This window comes from Mycetomoellerius zeteki, unplaced genomic scaffold (genome assembly GCF_001594055.1).
Source record: "Mycetomoellerius zeteki isolate Tzet28-1 unplaced genomic scaffold, Tzet1.0 scaffold19, whole genome shotgun sequence".
Lineage (NCBI taxonomy): Eukaryota > Metazoa > Arthropoda > Insecta > Hymenoptera > Formicidae > Mycetomoellerius > Mycetomoellerius zeteki.
Genome location: NW_017256854.1, coordinates 535,107 through 556,419, shown reverse-complemented (window position 1 = coordinate 556,419; position 21,313 = coordinate 535,107). Strand labels below are relative to the sequence as shown.

General features: G+C 40.7%; 2 protein-coding genes across 4 annotated transcripts in view; both read left to right on the top strand.

Annotated features, from left to right (window-relative positions):
- The first annotated feature begins 2,152 nt into the window (after positions 1-2,152).
- LOC108722024 (uncharacterized) lies at positions 2,153-13,631 on the top strand. 3 transcript variants are annotated; one of them, XM_018446917.1, is made up of 6 exons: positions 2,153-2,601; positions 2,923-8,492; positions 8,813-9,674; positions 10,142-10,513; positions 10,596-12,395; positions 12,580-13,631. In XM_018446917.1, exons 1-6 carry the CDS (start codon positions 2,205-2,207, stop codon positions 12,825-12,827), a joined length of 9,249 nt encoding a protein of 3,082 aa, XP_018302419.1. In that variant the 5' UTR covers positions 2,153-2,204; the 3' UTR covers positions 12,828-13,631. The 3 variants fall into 3 exon arrangements, with proteins under 3 accessions (XP_018302419.1, XP_018302420.1, XP_018302418.1); XM_018446918.1 differs by having other exon boundaries at positions 10,139-10,513; positions 10,596-12,392; XM_018446916.1 differs by having other exon boundaries at positions 10,139-10,513.
- Positions 13,632-18,816: 5,185 nt separating this feature from the next.
- Positions 18,817-21,313, top strand: part of GlyRS (glycine--tRNA ligase) — a 4,101-nt gene continuing 1,604 nt past the window's right edge. Inside the window, exons 1-2 of the mRNA XM_018446889.1 lie at positions 18,817-19,116; positions 20,378-21,313. The exon at positions 20,378-21,313 is cut by the window's right edge and continues 751 nt beyond it. Of these exons, the coding sequence (XP_018302391.1) occupies positions 18,871-19,116; positions 20,378-21,313 (1,182 nt within the window). The 5' untranslated portion in view covers positions 18,817-18,870. The remainder of the gene's footprint in view (positions 19,117-20,377) is intronic.

The window sequence follows — 21,313 nt, the reverse complement described above, 5'->3', positions numbered from 1 at the left end:
ACCACCGACGCTTCGCGCGGGGTGCTCGCGTGAGGTGCGAGGACCGGCCGACGGTGAGTGCGTGCGTGCGCTCGGGAGTGCGTGCGCGTGGCCGCACCGGGTTTATTCGACGTTAACCTAAGAGCGCGGTGCGCGCGGGGAAATAGCAGCGCGGCGCGGAGCGGCGTGGCGCGGCGAAGTGACGTAAAGCGCGGCGCCGCGGTGTGGACTCGGCTCGCCTCGGCTCAGCGCGGCGCGGACGGGGACGGACTCTTCCTCGGCCGTCGCTGCTGGCATGGAAGCGATCCGGTCGCAGGGCCGAGCTCGTCGGACGTGAGACGGTGACGGTTCCACCGCACTCGGTTACGAGAACCATGAAAACAGCGAGAATGCGACGACCGACCATGGCGTCCGTCGTGCGCGCGTGATCGCCGATCAGGCGGCTGATCTGTGAAAACGAAGAAGAGGGAGAGAGAAAGAGAGAGAGAAAGAGAAGGAGAGGGAGGAGAACATCAGGACGCGTCTACAACGAAACGGTGGATAGGGCACGCCGCGGAAGTGTAGTTAGACCCGCCGTGTAAACGTCATAAACAAACGTTCTGGCCTATCACCTCTTATCTCCCATCCTCGCAGCTTCCTCTTCCGCACCGGTGCTTCACGCTCGACTGCCACCGTCGTTACCGATCGTCATCGTTCTAAACACGTGTTCGGATTGTTCGACTCACGTGTACGATGTCCTGTGTTCGGGGCTGAGCCTACTCGGAGAACGTGATCGAGATCAGATCCTTATCGATGAGCGGCGAAATCGTTGGATAGAAACTTACCTATCCAGCACCGTGTTACTCCAAACAAACTCCAAATAGATACGAGAGTTACTTTTGGCAAATCTTTTACGTTTCTCTCTCTTTTGGCGTCTTAAGTAGATTCACATGGACGCCGTAACTATTTAGGAGGTACTGGATATCTAATTTTTAACTTTAACGTACATGATTTTCCAGTCCTTCACTGCAGGTACTTTAGTACACACGATAGATTATTTGTGTCTCAGGTTAGAGTTAATTTTCATAACATTAACAAATATACAAGAATGATTAGGCGATTCTTACATACTTATATTTTAACATCTTTAGAAAGATATTTACGAGCTTCTGTATTTAGAAAAAATTGTATATAAACGTTACAACTGATTATTTGATGCTCCTAGTTTTTCCCCAAAAAAAGGAATGTACAGGATATGAATGACTCAATCGTGTATACTAAGGGTTAAAATAAGCATCACAACATGTTAGAATACTCCAAGAGATTAGAGAGCTTGATTTTATATAGAAATTTCTGATATCACATGCTGAATAAAGCATTTTTTCAAAGGCTAAGTAAATAGATTTGCTATGCTGCATATCATTCAACATTTTGTTTTACATAATAAAAGTTGAGACGGAAAATTTAAGGTATTTCAGGTTTGTTCTTTTTCAAAGAAAGTTCTAAACTGGAGCAATAAGTTGGAGTAAAATTTGAATAAGAATAGATTCCTATTTCGATCAAAGCGAATCTTGGTGCTCAATAATATTTACATGCTAATACCATAATCGTTTGCAAATACATTTTTTCAGTCTGATGAAGATTTGTTTATAAATAGTATCAAAATCTATTTTAACCGAAAATAAGAATCTATTTTTCTTTAATTTATTTTTAATCTGTCTAAATTTTATTTATAATTTAAATATAATTTGTTTTACTCCAATTCACTATACCAGTATACTCCAACTCAGAACTGTGTTTTGAAAAAGAACAGAACTGTTAATGTTCTGTTTATAAGAAAATATTAACTGAAAAAAGAGCTATCAAATATGCCAGCGCTTCTTTGTTAGCTTATTAAAAGCATTCATTTTATTAAGTTTATTATGTTAATTCAATGTATAGTATAGTTATATTACTAAAAGTTAAAACTTTTTAGAGTACGGTTAGCATGTTTTTAATGTTTGCCTGTAAGGAGACTTTACTATTTCACCTATATCTTATCTCTTTATCAACATGTAACAGTTTCTAAGCACATAATGTAAATAAAATAACATACCAAGAATGTATATGTGTGTGTCGTTACAGGAAGGGAAAGGCATTTTGAATGACAATTAAACGATGTAAGTGTTAAACTAATAGATGATCTAGTGTTTAAACGTGTAAGACATTCCATATCAATCACGTTGTGACTTCATGTATGGTGCACCATGTCTAATAGTCTGGACAGCTTTCTCACACGCATAGGGGATGTCACAATTGAACGCGTGACTCCACGCGGTGGCCCCAAACCTAGTGAAACAAATATGATGACCAGTGAGACAAGTGTAAACATGAACGCTGAGCCACAGGCAACTAATGATGAGAGCTCAGATGAGTCGAGTGGTGAAACAACTGACGGCGAGCAAGAGAAGAAACTCGACGTTTTGCAATCTGAGGAAATAGAAGAGATACGCTCGGAGGGTTCGGGGGACGATATGGATTTGGATGAAACGATTGACTCGCAGATCGGTGTCAGAGTGGAGTCGGAGAGGCAACCACACCATCAGTCTCCAGAAGAAGATGACGAAGAACAAGTTAATATTCTGGATACTTTACCATTGGAAGGTTTGTAAGAATATGCTAATAGCATGTATTCAACATTTATTTTGATTTAGTGAATTGAATTTTAAATTAAGATGTGTTAATAACATTTTCTGTTAAATCATTTTTATTTAAATTAATTTTTATCTAATAATTTAATTAAATTAGATTAATATAATAAATATTTTAGATTATTTGATGAATAAAGTGGAATTCTTTATATATATATATATAATATTAAATTATATAATATGAAATATATAAAAAAATTATTTAAAATATTAAAATGATTTTTATCAAAATATTATTGTATTTTAATATTTCTTATTCTTGTATTATCAAAAGGAGCGCCTATAGAGGGTCAAGAAGTATCTGAAGCTGATCTGCTAGGAAAGCCAATAATAAAGGATTCAGATGATGAAAGCATAGATAATGATAACGACAAGACGGACGGACAGTCGGGAGATGAAGGCACTGACAGTAACAAAAGACACGCCGATTCCGATCATTCCGACAGCGCGAAAAAGAAAGCGAAGAAAGATGACGGTAGCACCGAGGGTAGCACGTCGGAATGTGAGTTGAAGTCAGAGAAAAAGCTGGCCAACATGCGGAGAAACATTCGGGAAGTGATGGACGAAACGCAACTGGACGAAGCCACGTTGTCCGCTCAGAGGCAGGAGATGGAACGTCTTAGGCGAGTGCAGGAGCAGCAGAGGATCATTCGTGAGGTGCAGCGTCAGATAGCGATCAACCGACAGAATAGTAAAGCGCAAACGCGTGTTATTAGTCTCCTGCAGGGCAAACAGAATCAGGCTGGCTCTACTATGATCTCGCAATCGTCTTCCTCGTCGTCGTCATTTCCGTCGGCGACATCACCGTCGTCCACTCAGGTCCGTTTGCCAAACACCGTGCTACTGAAAGTGAACTCTGGCACCGGTGCTCAGACTACTCAGATAACTGGCGGGATTCAAGCAGGACAGATACAGAGGAGATCGATTGACGGTGGGATGCGCTGGCAGAAAGGTAGAGGCGGCTATCAGGGAGCACAGACATCTATTTCGCGCGTTCCGAATCGTTCCAGTGCACCTAATATGTTACAGCAAAGGATCCGCATGATGACACCATCTGTGAGTATATCGCCGGTGGTGCCTAAAAAGGAGCCGATAGATCGTGCGGACTATTATTCCGATTCCGAGTTGTCCGACATGGAAGCTGAAGAGGCAATGCGTTGTGAGAAGCAGATGCATATCGCGCGAAAGATGTCCGGCGCGCCCAAATACCAGAGACCGCAAAAAGGCAAAGATGTAGTTACTATATCCAGTTCGAGTGAGAGTTCGGACGACGATTGCATAGTTTTGAGCGATCCCAGTGGTGAGGAGGAAACTGACAACGAGGATGATCCATCCAACTCCGGGATGCACACCAACGATCGTTATAACGTTCCAGACGAGCACGGTCGAGTATTGATCAACGTAGGTCATCCCGAAACCGAGCCGGACGTGTATCTAGCACCACAAGTTGCTCGCATTATCAAGCCGCATCAGATCGGTGGTATACGCTTCCTCTTCGATAATATCATTGAAACGATCGAAAGGTATAAGACTAGCAGTGGTTTTGGTTGTATTCTCGCCCATAGTATGGGTCTAGGCAAGACCCTCCAAGTCGCCAGCTTTTGCGACATTTTTTTTCGATGCACCACTGCCAAAACTGTTCTCTGTATCATGCCCATAAATACGCTTCAAAATTGGTTGGCGGAGTTCAACATGTGGCTGCCATATGAAGATCCCGCCACTACCGCTGAGAAGCAGTCCAAGGCGACGAACGTCAAAATGGAACCAGGAATGGATATGAAGCACGAAGTAAAGGAGGAAAGTTGCGGCACTCAGAGCGACATGTCTAATATATCGCGGCCTATTAGTACAGAATCCGCGCACCGTTTTGGTCAAGACGCAACAACCGCTGTCGGTGCATCGCAACAATCAGTGAACGTCATGCCGGAGAATCTCTACGCAAATCCTCATCACAGTTACGAACAGCGCAACATGATGCCGAGTTACATGCAGGATTCTACTATGATGAATAAGAATATAGCTGAGCCTCATATACCGCATATGCCACCGAATTATCATCAGGGCGAGATACCGCAGAATCCATTGTATAATACGAATCCGAATCCGCTTTCCAACTTCCCCGACCAGATGAAGCCAGATCCAGGAAACTGCCAAGGTATACCGCCCGGACAGAACATGGCGGGGCCAAAGTTCGGCATGGAAAATCAGGCTACTGGTGTTATGTATCCTGGCATGGAGAATCGGCCGCCGGGTATTCCCATGTATTCCAATATGGAGAATCGAAATTCCGCGACGATGTATCCAAGTATGGGTAATCATCATACCAATCCGATGTATTCTAATTACAACATTTCCGGCACTTTCACGAGTTATGGCAGTCAGACGAATCAACAAGAATTAGAACGAGAACCCAAGAAAGAAAACATGCTGTCGGGAGGAATGTCACTTCAAAATACAGAGGTGATTGTGAAGAAAGAACCGGAAGAGATAATAAAAAAAGAAGAGGGTACTTCAACAACGAAAGAGGAATTAACGGAGGAGAAAAAAGAAACGATAGAGAAAGTAAAAACGCCGTACAATGTAGACACGCCAATTGGTATGGAAGTACGTCCGAGGCATTTCCACTTACACATCTTGAACGATTCGCATAAAACTATGACCGCAAGAGCGAAAGTAATACAAGAGTGGCAATTAAACGGCGGAGTTTTGTTAATAGGATACGAATTGTATAGACAATTATCTTTGAAAAAGCCCAATAAGGCAAAACGGAAACGCGGACAACCTTTCAAGGACACGGTGGACGTAGAGGAGGAGGATAAGAACAAAGGTTTGCTAGACGATATGCATACGGCTCTGGTGAATCCTGGACCGGACCTGGTAATCTGCGATGAAGGTCATCGAATCAAGAATTCACATGCAAGCATCAGCATGGCATTGAAACAAATGCGCACGAAACGTAGAATTGTACTAACCGGTTATCCATTACAAAACAATCTACTGGAGTATTGGTGCATGGTGGACTTTGTGAGGCCTAACTATCTAGGTACCAAGAGCGAGTTCTGCAACATGTTTGAGAGACCGATACAGAATGGCCAATGTATCGACTCCACGCCGCAGGATATACGCTTGATGCGATATCGCGCACACGTATTGCACGCTTTGCTGGAGGGTTTTGTGCAGAGGAGATCTCATTCCGTGTTGCAGATGTCGTTGCCGCGCAAGGAAGAATACATCCTCTTGGTCAGGATGACGCCTCATCAACGCAAATTATACGATACGTTTATGAATCAGGTAGTGAAAACGCGCGCGGTGCCGAATCCATTGAAAGCTTTTGCTGTGTGCTGTAAGATCTGGAATCATCCGGACATCCTATATTATTTTCTCCGTAAACGTCAAGCGAATGAGGAGGATGATTTGGACCTTGAGGAGACGATAGGAGAGAAATCTACAGCAGGTGGCAAAAAATCCAAAGCGCGTCAGCCAAAAGGGGAGTCCAAGAAATCCAAAAAGGGTACGACAATAAAGAACAAGCCCGCGGCTAGCGTACAACCGAACGCTTCTTCATCGTCAAGCAACGATAATGTGGAGGCTGAAAATGCGCACAATACTCCGAAACAAAATAATTATACTAATTATACGATGCCAGTTTCCAACTCGGGATATTCCAACAACATGCCGCAGGGATCTTATCCTCCTCAAAATTATCAAAACTATCGTCCGAATGATCAAAATACATATTATAGGAATGATAGCAACAATCACGGAGAATATAATCAAGGAGAGTTCTATAATAATCAAGGACAACAAAGGTATGGCAATCAACAACCGTTCCAGTCATATACTCAAACGTCAACAAGCTACAATACATCGCAAGGATACGCCAATCAGTCACAGAACTATATGCAATCGAACGAGCAGTCCGCGAATCATCCTCAGAGGTACAGCGGTGCAGCGACTGGATCCGATTTCCGGTCGGATCAGAATCAAGGAAATAATTACGAAGCACCCGGGATGTTTCCACGACAGAATTATCCCTATCAGGAGCAACAACGTAATTATACGCCAAACCTAAACCAAGGGCCTAGTAATTATCCCCAGGTCTCCAATCAACCATCCTTCCAGTCTCAGCTGCCGAATCAGTCCGCGAATATGCCGATGCAAGATTACTCGTCATACACTACGAATCAAAATCAAAATTACCCGCCGACGCCGGCTCAGGCAAATCCAATGTATCCGCGTAACGATGCGCAACCGCTGCAAAACTCGACGATGGGATATCCGGCGTCTCAACAAGGTCAGCCACCAGCGGTTCAAACACAAACCACTGGTTACATGGCGCCGCAGCAGAATCAGAACACATCACCCGGTCAAAATCGTGGCTTCTCGCCGAATCAGCAGAATCAGAATCTAGGTTTACAGAATCAGCCTCATTCATATACAAATCAACAACCGCAAGGTGTGCCTCTTCAGGGTCAAACACATGGCTATCCTACGCAAGTGAATCCAACTCCTCCGCAGACTCCGCATGCATTTAATCAGCAGTCGACTCCAATGTCACAAACCCCATCACACGGTTACATGCAGCCGAATCAATCGAATCAAGGGCCCATTCAACAGGGTCCGATGCGTGGCTATACCTCAGCACCACAGGGTCAAATGAACGTAGCGCAAAGCCAACCCAATTACTCGGCCAATCAACCTGCGCAAAACGTTAATGCACAAAATCAGACGCATAGGTATCCTCCAGATCAAAGCCAAACACCGAATCCACAGAATGCAGTTCACGGTTACGGCCACCATATGGTGCCCCAATCTGCAACTTCCAATCAGACAGGACCATATCCTCAACAAAATCAGCCAAGCCCGACGGTACCGCCGTCGAATCAGACTCATCCTGTTTACCCGTCAAATCATTCAGGCACAGGTACGATGCCACAAAATCCCGCACATCGATACGGAGCCGCGCAACAAACACAGGTGACACAGAATCAACCTATGGCATATCCGTCGAATCAACAACAGCCTAATCCATCTCTGGGTCAGAGTGATCAACTTTATCCCAGACAAGATGCCGCAGTGTCTCAGCAAACGCAGAGTTATGCTCCAAATGAATTTTCGAACGATCGTTCGAGCGCAGGCACCGCCGGTAATTCTGGTAATAATTATACCGCTAACCAACCGCATACGCAGAACCCCGTTATGCCGAATTATCCATCGGACGGCTCACATCAGAACCCAGCGGCGATCGGACAGATCAAGGAAGAACCTTATTATGTGCAGCGTAATTATCCGCAGACGTTCCGATCGGATCAGCAATGCGGTGATTCGTACTACAGAGATCAGATGAATCCCGGCATGAACCGTTATCCAAATAACTATTTTCCGTCGCAGAATTATCCGAATCAGTCGTACGACTACGCTACCGGTCACGGCACGGATATGAATCCGCGGCCCGACGAGTCCAAGACTTCACAACAACTCATCAGTACTCATCCTCCCAATACGCCGTGTGATAAGAGCAGCAAAGATATGACATCCAACATCGGTGTACAAAGTCAACCATTGCATCAAAATAATCTCACTGGCACGGCAAGCTACACTGCGGAACCGAATCGTCAAAGTTCAGCGACTCCTGCTCCCAGATCGGGACCGGGAGTTAATCCGGCGCACAGTCCTCGATTAAATCAGAGCGAACTGACGAAGGAGGATGAAAGAGAGAAAGAGGATCAAGTGGAGAAAGATAAAGAGGATAAATCTGACGATGAGATTCTCACGAAAGACGAGGAAAAAGATTGCAAGAGCTCTCCTAGTTCGAAAGAAGATCCTGGAATTCCATATGACTGGGTATTTATCAATATATCATTAGAATATATATTAATTGTTTTAATAATAAATAATGGAAAAATTTGATTTTATAAAATATAAGTTTACATTTTTATAAACTTGTTGAATGTAAAATTTATATCTTATAGTAATTAATTAAGAATGTACACATTTTAAACGGTTTATATTATATACATTAATTATTTAAATTTGACTCTTATATGCCCTTCTACTTTCTTGATATTATTATTAATTAAGAGTCCTTTATTTTAATTTATTTATGTTATACTGTAATTCTATAATGTTTGACTGTAATTCTATAATGTTTATTTTTATTATAGGCAACAGAGTTGATGAAGGGATATGTACCCGGATTGATAGATGCATCTGGAAAAATGACACTCTTCTTTTGCATCCTCGAGGAAGCTATTAAACTAGGGGATCGCGTACTCGCATTCTCTCAATCGTTATTCACGTTAAATCTCATAGAAGATTTTTTAGCGCGAAATAGCTTAAAGTATCCGGATGGTCAAACCGATGCCTGGATTAAAAATGTGAATTATTACAGACTAGACGGAAGCACTAGCGCGTTAGAGCGAGAGAAGCTAATTAATGAATTTAATAACAATCCAAAGATTCATCTCTTCCTTGTTTCTACACGAGCAGGTTCCCTGGGTATCAATCTTGTCGGCGCGAATCGCGCAATCGTATTTGATGCTTCCTGGAATCCTTGTCACGATACGCAAGCTGTATGCAGAGTCTATCGATACGGCCAACAAAAGCAGTGCTTTGTTTATCGATTGGTCACCGATAACTGTCTGGAAAGGAAGATCTATGATCGACAAATTAGTAAACAAGGTATGGCAGACCGTGTGGTCGATCAGTGCAATCCCGATGCGCATCTTTCGCTAAAAGAAGCGACGACGTTATCGTGGGATTGGGAAGAGGACAGCCAAGTACAGGATTTCTCACAGATCAAGGATAGCTACACGGACGAAGTTATGCATTGTGTATTAGAACGTTTTTCTTCGTTGCTCACCAAACAACCGTTTCATCATGAGAGTTTGCTTGTTGATCGGAAGGACAAAAAGCTCAGTCAAGCCGAGAAACGATTGGCCCGTCGCGGCTACGAGCTTGAGAAGATGGCAGCGAATTGTTCTAGACCTAGTTATAACTATGTTCCTGGAAATACAGCCACTCGAGGTACAGTTTATATTCAAGATAGAAACTTTATTTTAAGTCAGCATTTTTCAATGTTTTTCAATTTGTGACATATTAAATAACGAGCTAAACTTCTTGATTATGAGATGCACACTCTTCAGCGTTCAGCATAAACCTTTTATCAAATATCGATAACATTCAGAGAAATAAAGTTCTGAAATTTTTATTTTTTATTTTATATAAAAGTAATTTTGTTGCGCAATAATGATATCGTTTTAGTTACAATGAGAGTAAAAGTATAACTTAGATAATTTTCATAATTTTAAAAGCATTTCTTACTTCGCGCCTCACTCGCTTTTTTAGTTATTTCTAAATTTTTTCTTTTGTCTATCTTTTCTAAAATATTCGCAGCATATTAGTGTGTTGCGGCACATCAGTTGAAAAGCTCTATTTTTAAGTAAAAAAGTAATTGTGCTCTGTATATACATATTGATTATTTATTCTAGCAGGTGGATTACAAATTAGAGCAATTCGCGGCGGTGATGGTGGACCTACACCGAAACCAGTTGCTTCTGTCAGACCTATGCAACAGCGAGGTGCTGAAGGATTAAGTCCGCGAAGTGTTACTGGTAGTAGATGGATTCCAGCGGAAGTGTGGCAGAGACAAGGAATGAGTGCGCAAGAGATGACGCTACCTCTAGATGTAGTTATACCGACAAATTCTCCGGACAAAGGAAGTATTGTTCTAAAAGCGGGTCAACGGGTAATGGTGCTGAAGAGTCCAAAAGGTATTTACATGCAGCTTGAATCCGGCAAAATTATAGCAATTCGTACTGCGCTTAAATTGAATCAACAAAAGCGAGAGGAAGAGCCGAAGAAAGGTAAGTTAAATTAGTATAATACTAATAATAATTATTCTTGAATATTATACATTATTTGAAAATTCAATTTTTTAAATTACAGGAGTTTCTATGATACAGAGGAATTCTAAGTCCGAGGTTGGCTTTCCCTTACGGAATAATTCGGCTATTTCCATAATACCCAAGTCATCCTCTAGTAATCAAACCGGCCGGCCTCTTAATAAACCATCACCGAGCCCGGGTTATAAACCGTTTGGTGATAAGGAAGTCTCTAAGAGGCCCAAATCAGTCGCTACAGCGACGGCCAAACCTTATTTGAGTCAAGTTAATTTAACCACTCAAGTTTCTCTGTCGAGATTACCCAAAGTCAAGCAAGAACCAATGGATCATTCCACACTCGGGGACAACTCCAACTCGTCCGACGGTCAACTGAGAACCGAGCAGCGTGTCGAGGAAGTCAGATTGGAAGACGTAGTGGCAGAAGTAAGCTCAAACACCGAGTATAGTCCCTCTAATCATACCCGTACCACTAATTCGGATACGGATACATCTCTGCCGAAATCTTCTGAGGAGGGCACTCAGGTTTACACGCCTGATACCGTTTCCCTTGCCCACGGCGTTCAAACACAACATGATCAGTCTGAATCAGAAATGCCGCCAACCTCTGATAAACAGTGTTCGCCATCGGAGAAGGAATCTTCTAAGCCAGATGAACTAACAAACTACGGTCATCCCTTCCGTGGTCAAACGGAGAAGCGAGAGACTTCCACTGATATCGTTATTGAAGAAGCGTCTCAAGCATCGCAAATGACACCGCAGGTCGCGACGCAGACGCACCCGATTGCTCCTGGTCCAATGCCTTCTCTGTTAACACAATCAGTACCATCATCCATGTCGGTATCATCGACTATGTCGATACCACCAAACTTACCAGTACCATCAAGTATGCCTCCGAATATGCCACCGAGCATGCCGGTACCATCAAACATGCCTCCAAGCTTACCACCGAATATGCCGGTATCATCGAACATGCCACCGAGTATATCGTCGAATATGCCGATATCATCGAGCATACCACCAAGCATGCCGATATCGAGTATGCCGTCAAGTATACCATCAAGTATGCCATCGAGTATGCCATCGAGTATGCCAGTTACAAGTATGTCGCCGAGCATATCATCGAACATGCCGATACCGTCGAGTATGCCGATATCCTCGAGCATACCAGTATCGTCAAGCATACCGATATCATCGAGTGTACCGTCCGTATCTGCAAGAGGCTCGGAAGCACCTAAAAGTATCACCGATTCAATCGCCAATGCGACATCGACTGCTTCCGTATGTACTAGCACCAATATTACTTCGCCGAAAAGCACCGAGCCGACTCTAAGTATGCGAGACAACATGATCCAGGGTGATCCGACGCCGAGCGTACCCCAGGGATATCCCTACGCTCAATACCCGAGATACTACGACTACAGCGATCCACGTTCCCGCTCGCTGTCTAATCCCTATGGCACTTACTTCCCCGGTGTTCCACCGCACACGGCAAATCCCAGCAGTAGACTGCCAGTAGACACGACGAAGCCTCAACCGGACTTAGGCAAACCTATGGACGAGAGGAACGTGATGAACGTGCCTACCGCTTACTCTTCTCAAATACCGAGCATTACTGCCAAAACGCTAACGAACAACTCTGCGACAGAGTCTAAAGGTACGGACAGCACGACGGTGACTACCACGGTCGCTTCATCGAGCAGAGACGAGACACATATACCTACTGCATTTAGTCATCCCAGTAATACACGGTATCCGGGACCGCCGTATCCGCCGGGCCCGTACGATCCGTACTCGCAGCACTATCCACCGGCGCCTGGCTCTTCCGCAGCTTATCCTCCAGGTGGTGAGTCTTTTAAGAGTCATTGTGAAATAAAACGAGAAGTAAGATACTATCATCTGCCCATCAAACTTAATTTTATCGATATTTTTTAGTTTTTTTTAAAAACTCTTTGCATTTAATAAACATATCAACATCTTTTGAAAGTTTTATTCAATTAGAAAATATTAACAGTAAAATTAATCTGCAGGAGCACCCGGTTATCCAGCATATGGTGGACCCAGTTACAACCCAGATTATGCTCGCATGTACTCGGCGTTCCATGGTCCGCCACCCCCGACGGATCCTTACATGCACAGAGGATACGCCCCTCCCTCTTCGCATCCCCCTAATTATTATACGCCGTTCCCGCATCCTCCGCCACCCTATCCCAATTATTCGTTCCTGCCGTATCCGAATCCGAATATGTCCAGCGAGCCTCAACCACCCGCTCAGTAGGGAAACAACGCGGTTAAGAATAATTCTGAGCTAATGGCAGCGAAAAGCGAGAAAGTTGTTGCAAAGACTCATAGCCGCGGTTGCGAAGCTTAATAGACTGAAGCTGTAAAACGCATCGATGTAAATATTTAGTCAGAAATATTGAGATATGTTAAGAGGATGTTTGGTGGCAGGTATTCGAATACTTCGTAATACCGATATGTAATGTCGTGAAAGACGAGCGCGATCGCCGTCAACATTGAACTGTGCAATCTGTTGAAATGTTCAGAATATTTTAACTCTTGACTTTGTCGACGATGTTCTTGCGATGCGTTTTTGTTCACTAGTTAATTACAAGAAAATGTACTCGTCAGCAGTATAAATTACTTCTTTGCTTGATTCTCCGGTTTCATAAAAGCGGCGTCAAGTGAGATTTTTTACAAGTGCTTAGACGACTGCAATTTAGATTGCAATGTGTTTCATAATTGCGTTTCTCGTGACTTTTTCTACTTTTTGTACTTGCGCGCTTTATCCGATTAGCTTTTTATCAATTAAACTGATGAGTTATTGACGCGCATGATTCTGAGAAGATTGACAGAGGAGTAGATTATACTATTGGCACGATGGATGGCAGAGGAGGAGCGCTGTATATTATTGTTTAGCTTCACGTGTTACATTCAATCACTTGGCTCATTTTTGTACATCATTTTTGTAACAAAGAGGGGGATGGTCATTCCAACAAAACAAAATTCTCTTACTAACAGTAAGATTGATTGACAATGTCCATGACGCATTCGTTCCCAATTCATGACCCAAATATTAGAAGTAACATTGTTAAAAGTTTACGAGATTTTGAGTTTATATTTTTTCAAGACTCAATTATGATATTAATAATGACTTTATATTTTATGGGTAATATCTTAGAATTTATACGTAAGAATTCTTATATTAGCTTTTGTAATTTTCTTTTTCTATCAGACAACTTAGTATGCTGATTCTCTTGATTTTTATCTATTTGAAATTCTCTTGATTTCGAAGAGGAAATAAACTTATGTAAAAAATTTATACAGAAAATTTCCATGACAAATTTTTCGCTATTTTGTATTTTATCGACTGATCCCCCTTCATACGGCAAGAGTAATGAATATATGCAAGCTAAGCCACTCACATTGCGAAATTATATTATAAAATGCAGATCGAAATTCTTTCGCGCATGAATCGTGTTAGAGTATAATGTCCAGTGAGATGCTTTCTTCTAATTCATTATACAAACTTCTATTTTATTATGCATCATAAAAATATTACTATAAGGCAACACTTAGTGATTCGATGCTCTTACCCTGAAATTGTTTCTTTAAATATCTGTATCATGGAAAGCTCCATTTTTTTTTCACTTGAACCGTGCTTTTTGTTCTAATAATTTTAATTTCATTCTGAAATTTTGTTTTGCGATACATCGAATGGAATTATTATTAGGAATTCCAGGAAACTATATTTAGTTTGGAGTCTCTATTTACATGATAATTATATTATTTAGATATACTATTCATTATTTAAGTAATAAATTAGATAATTTTGCTAGAAAGGATTTCAGGGCGAAAGTGATGAATCGTACAGAGTCAAGTTTGATTTGCATTATACATCACTCTTCCGTGAAATATGTTCTTTTTTTCACAATGCGTATCATATTATCTATATCTCTTTCTCGACGAACGCCGAAATCAGTTGCTATTCTCCGCGGTACACGTCACGCCGCGTCTACGTGTCGTCTCTTTCAAACCATTTTTCACATACATTAAACGCGTTTAACACATACGTACATACAGTATTCATGGAACATTTAGCAGCCAGTAAATTACAGTTTACAGCATCCCTAGTGAGTTGTATATGGACTACGTATTATATTATTAAACGTTACGGTTTCCGAAATAGATAATCTTACAGTAGAGCGTAGGATTGTTGTTAACTAGGAATGTCTTACGACTTATGAAAAAAAAAGAGGGGAAAAAAAGCAAGGAACTCGCCGTCTCTCGGACGCGTAATGTAAGCGTTAAGGGGAGAGCCATGATTTTCAGGAGCGACTCTTCAGACTCGGAACTGTGATATTTTATTATTAATCTCGTGTCGAATTCGCGCTGCACGCTCTTGCCCGGAATCGAAGTCGCCTGATCTTGGCTTCGGCGGGAATTTCGCGGACGGGTCCGGAGGTTCTCCTCCCGACCCGTCCACGCGACACTCGGTCGAAATTGTTGCATTTACGTTAGCGTAAGTCAATCGGATGCACGAGATGACTAATCCGTTTTTCCAAGTGGGACGCAGAGGCGCGCACGGGTCTATCATGGTGCTCCCTGTATACATTATTATAGACCAGTGGTATTCAACCCCTTTCAATCTTATCAATCTCGAAAGTATCCCCCTTTGAAGATATATATTTTTTCTCCCTCCTCCCCTAGAATTTTGTATATTCTTCCGAAGACATCTTCTTGAGGGATCTTTTATAGAACTTTTTTTTTTCTATGACGTTTAATTTTCCCGTTTAGTATCGCGCCTTTACCAAGTTTCCCTCGCACGTTTAAAGAGAATGATGGATTCTTACAGAGATCCAATTTAGTACTGGCTAATTTAACATTGAAAAATTTATTTTGAGCATTATAAACACAACAGTTTTTATTATACTCAAAATAAGTAATTAATCATTACCTTCCAATATTAAATTTTCACAAGGGGAAGAAACGACAACTCTCCCCATATAAATTCTTCAGAACTCTATGGGTACGAAGTATTTATATCCTTTTTTTCATACACACGTACTTACCAAAGTTCTCTTTTAGCAGATCGCGCCTGCGGATCCTTTTAAAGCGCGAAAGTCCTCGGCGCCCCTTTAGGGGCACTCCAGGTTGAATACCTCTGATTATAGGCGAATTATTCTAGCGAGATAAGCGTTCATGCTGGATATATGATTAGTAATACTATGTCTCCTGTGGTGGGTCTCGGTGTTGTCTGTTTGCCGCGCGATGAGACGCGACGTTCCCCATCCTTCATCTCCTTCCCTCGGCCCCTCGTTTACTTGGGACGCGTCGCAGCCGTACGTTTCGTAGGTTCTAAGTGTACAGGTGTTACGTTTAAGCGCGACGCTCAAGTAAGCTGTGCAATCCCTTGCGAACAGGCGACAGGGAGACCATCGCGTAAGAACGCGCGCGAGAGAGGAGCCGAGAGTTGTATCGTTGTTCTGAAAGCGGTCGCGGAGTTCCAAATATCTAGGATTTTCGCGGGTCGTCGCTGATCTGTCCACCCCTAGAATGCGGCTGTCGAGTTCTGTTTCATGTAACATAAAGATCGTCCTCGATATCGCAAAACCGGAAATCATGCGGTCTTAGCGCTAGAACGCGACGACCCGGCTTTGAGTTCCGTTCGATCGAAACTTAACAACAATCGCATTTGATGTTATTCGCGTTAATTATCTAAATGTGGATTACGCATACAAATCGTCGGCTTGATACTCTTGTAATGGTTAATAATCTTAATTGATTAATTATACGTATAATTTATATAATTCATTATATATTTTCTTATATAATTTATTATATACAATTATATATAATAATTATATCGATAGATGTGTTTTATTATTCACTGCAAATAACCGAAAATCTATAGTAATGTGAACTATATATTTTCGGTACTCACACATGAATAATGGAACCTTATATTATTTCTACTGGAATGATCAAACAAAGCGGTACCGGCACTTCTTCAGTGATACTTTCGAGAATCGACTTGCGCCACTCTCAGAACAAGCGGCTCATATATTTGCAGAAGAAAAACAATTATTTCATCTCTGTTATAGCTTTTTTGCCATTTACATACTTGTACATACCCATTATTTACATTTCATACTTTATTTATTATTATACATTAGCCATTATTATCGCTTTTTTTCGATGTCAGAGTATTACCCTTATGTAAAATAAATTGTTTACACAATGATGATTTTGCACATACTATATTATTATGCGTAGCGAGAGAGAGAGAGAGAGAGAGAGAGAGAAGAATGATAGCCTACTTTGTTTTTTTTATAACATTCATCCTTACATCTAAAAACAGGAATTAGCTTACAGGCCTGTGTTTTCGCTGTATCTTTAAATACGGCCGTCTGATTTGAAGAATTAGAGGCTATTTTTGTCCGGAAATTTTCTTGAGAAATTTCTTAAGAGATCGTCCAATAGACAATAAATGAATCTCACCGGTCCAAGAAATCTAAGAAATTGTAAAAAAAAGTGATTAAAGAACTTTAGAAATTAAAGATTGAGGTATGAGACTTAAAGGCGGATTTTCGTGGCACACTACGTTCCGGGATATCGAAAGAAACTCAAGCAGAACACAAGTCGTGACGTTAAAAAGACGTCAGAATGTCTCCCAAATGATTATACTAAAAGTTACTTTTAAATCAGTAACGAATGTAACGATTCATTTTAATGTTATTTTAATTTGTTTTGCTTGAGGAACGTTATCTATGCAAGATTTCACGGCAATTCAATAAACGATATGAGTTCAATAAATCTTATTTAATTTATTTAATTACAGCGGAATTTTTTTTTGTGACGACGCGAAAATCTGGAAGGAGCGTCAGACGGTCGCATTCAGTTTATGGCGAAAATACACCTGTCGCGGTCCACGTGTAAATGTAGTATCGTAAGGGATATAATTTATGCGGAGTCGACATTATGGGATTATTAAGCGAACAAATTCGTTTGATAAGCGCGAGATACGTCTTTCGGTCCAAAATTCCGCATCGACGTGATAAAAGATTTTCGCGACGCACGCTCTTCGTCTGTACGTTAGGATGACTAAATGCATGTTACACGCAGGTTGGGTTTATTGAAGAGATATAATAAATTTGCCAGCGGAGGATTAATGCTTCGTGTCGCAGTCTCCTTTTCTTCATTTCTTTCTAACAAGCTTCGCGTTTTCATTGTAATTTTTCTATAAACTACGCTATATGATATATGTGGGACAATGTGAGATAATTTAATTAATGAAATTGAGATTAATTAATGAAATAAAAGTATTCGGATATCAAACGAGCCTGTTTTCTGCGGTTAGTTTGAAATTCGTAACGTTACTATAAAATCGTAATATTTATTTCATTTTGTTATACTAATAAAAATCGTATATATTTATTTCATTTTGTTCTATTTAGAAGCATGGATATTTTTAATAAACAGTTTAATTTTAATTAACTTTAAATATACAGTTGAATTCAGAAATTATTTATATAATTATATGTGGGCTTATAATCACAAGTTAATCAGGTAATGAAAAACCGGGCCATAGAGTTACAATGGTTTTCATTGCAGTATTATTTAACTGTTGATAAATAACCTTAGAAGAGTATTACTATTGTAGTCAGTACGAATAAATATAATTAGATATTTTTTATAAAGTAAGTTCAAGAGTAAAATTTTATTTTTAATATTAATATGCACATAAAATGAAGCGATATAACATATGTATCTAATTATTATTTCTAATTTCATTATTACTCAAAATCATAATACACATGGATAGCTTTTTGAAAGGATATTATTACATGTGTTTTGTACGATATTACATAAAATATAACAATAATAATTTATTAAATAAATATCTTTAATCTTATTTCTTTTGGAAAGATATCAATAAAAATACAGTTGCAAAATAAATACGTATATAAATCATAAAATAATAATTATTATCAATATTATATTAAAATTAATAAAATTGTTGTAAATAATAAAATCAATATATAATTGAAATTAACATATAAAATCATTAAAATTGTAATATTAAATTTAGAGCTAATCGTTTAAATTTTAATAGTCACGCAAATTTCCGTAAAATCATTGGTTTTTAATTGTTGAAATTGTATCGATTTCAATTTCCCGCGCAAAAGCTGTCAGTGACGTACGATTTCGATGCGGCACCCGGGCACTCCGAATAACCTCAATAACCTATAACAAGCCACGGCGCGGAATCACATGGCACGTGTGAAGGTATATGTATCGCGCAATCACTTTCGCGGCGAATGCAGCTTCTCAGGCGTGGTTTGCATCATATCGCGCGTAGAGTTGCGGTGCACCGCGTGTCCAGCGACGTTCCACTAGCGAGACCATCCATCAGAGGTGTCGCGGTCACTGCCAGTCTTCTCGATTTCAGCCGGTGGGGCACGAAGAAGGCGAACAGAAAACTGAAGATCGCCCTCGCGCTTGACATGACGGATCCTAAGGTCGAGGAAGTCTTAGCGCCGCTCCGCGCGAGCGTCAAGGAACAAGTGAGTGCCATATGGACGTGCACAGTAGGGACTATGTGTCTTCTCTCGAGGTCTTTTAGCCCGTACAGGAATACATTTAAAAATGAATTTTCTGCGAAGTCTTTGTACTATTAAGTGTTATTCAGAAAATACTATTAAATGTTATGATAAAAAAGTTTTAGCTGTATAAAAAATTATACTACTTGAATTTAGCATTAATATACAGGGTGTTTCCAAATTAAATCGCAAAACTTCGGGAGCGTGTAGAGGAGTAAAAAACTAAGAAAAAAAGTCCTATAGACATATGCTCGTTTTTGCTCCGTTTCAGAGAAATCGAAAAAAAATGTTTTTTTTACCTGCAAGATTAAATGGGGACCGTTTTCTAAATTTCTTGGAGAATGAATTTTCTGACTATTTAGAAAACATCCCATTACAACAACGTACTGAAATGTGGTTTCAATTAGATGGATGCCCTGCTCATTACAGCAGAGTCGCTAGAACCTGGTTAGATAGAAAATTCCCACAACGATGGATTGGACGTGGAGGAGCAGTACATTGGGCAACTCGTTCGCCCGACTTAACGCCATTAGATTTCTATGCATGGGGTACTCTGAAGCAAGAAGTTTATTCTTCGCCTATTCAATCAGAGCAACATTTGAGAAATCGTATCGTAGCTGCAGCGAACAGAATATCGCAAGAACAGTGCCTGGCTGCTACAAGAGCCGTGTTTGACAGATGCAATGCTTGTATTGCTGCAAGAGGTGCACATTTCGAACAAAATCTTCATTAAAAAGTTTATAAATAAAATAATTAAAATAATAAATTAAATATATTTTTTTCTTTTTTCGTGATTTCCTGCGAAACAAAGCAAAAAGGAGCATATGTCTATAGGACTTTTTTTCTTAGTTTTTTACTCCTCTACACGCTCCCGAAGTTTTGCCATTTAATTTGGAAACACCCTGTAGTATGATAATTAACTCACATGAATAGAGAAAAAAACTTAAGATTGTGAGATAAATCTATCACCAGGATTCATAATTCCAGTTACAGATTGCATTGTCAGTACTAATTCTTACTCTCTCAATTCTTTGGAGTAGAATCTCACTCTGAAGAATGAAAATTGAGCCAGTCTCGAAAAAGAATGGCTCAATTTTTAATCTTTAATAGTGAGATTTCACTCTCTTCAAAGTGATGTTTACTCTAAAAGTTTTATAGAATAGCAAAATACTTTAGTCTATCTTTGGTAATCTCTTCGTGCGATATAACTTCTTATTTTTTATAGGGTGACTGTGTACGGAAGCTGAAAACTGAAGGTGCTCCAGAATTAGACGTCAAAAAAGCTGTAGCCGAGCTGAAGCTGCGCAAAAAGATACTAGAAGACAAAGAGTTGTCTCTAGCTTCCAGCAATGTAACATTTGATAAAGCCAGAATGGAAGATCTCTTGAAGCGTAGATTCTTTTTAGATCAGTCTTTTGCGATTTACGGTGGTATTACTGGTCAGTATGACTTTGGACCCATGGGTTGTTCCTTGAAGACAAACCTGATAAATGCCTGGAGAAATTTCTTCATACTGGAGGAACAGATGTTGGAGGTCGATTGCTCCATTTTGACGCCTGAGCCGGTGTTAAAAGCATCTGGCCATGTGGAACGATTCGCTGATCTGATGGTGAAGGATGTGAAGACCGGCGAGTGTTTCCGGCTGGATCATTTGATTAAAGCACACCTAGAGAAGGTAATCTGTGATAAGAAAACAAATGAGAATACGCGCGAGGAATGCAGGGACATCATCATCAAGCTAGATGGTATGACGAAGGACGAGATGGCCGCAGTGTTGTTGAAATACAATATGAAATCGCTGATTTCTGGTAACGACTTGACAGAACCGGTAGAATTCAATTTGATGTTTGGTACTCAAATCGGTCCAACAGGACTCGTCAAGGGCTTCTTGAGACCAGAAACGGCCCAAGGTATCTTCGTGAACTTCAAACGATTATTGGCGTTCAATCAGGAGCGACTACCGTTTGCCGCGGCGCAGATCGGTAACGCCTTCAGGAATGAGATTTCACCACGATCAGGACTTATACGCGTCCGAGAATTCACCATGGCAGAAATCGAGCATTTCTGCGATCCAAGCGACAAAAGTCATCCTAAGTTCGAGACAGTCAAAGACATAGATATGCTGTTGTATTCAGCTTGCAATCAGATGGACGGAAAGAGT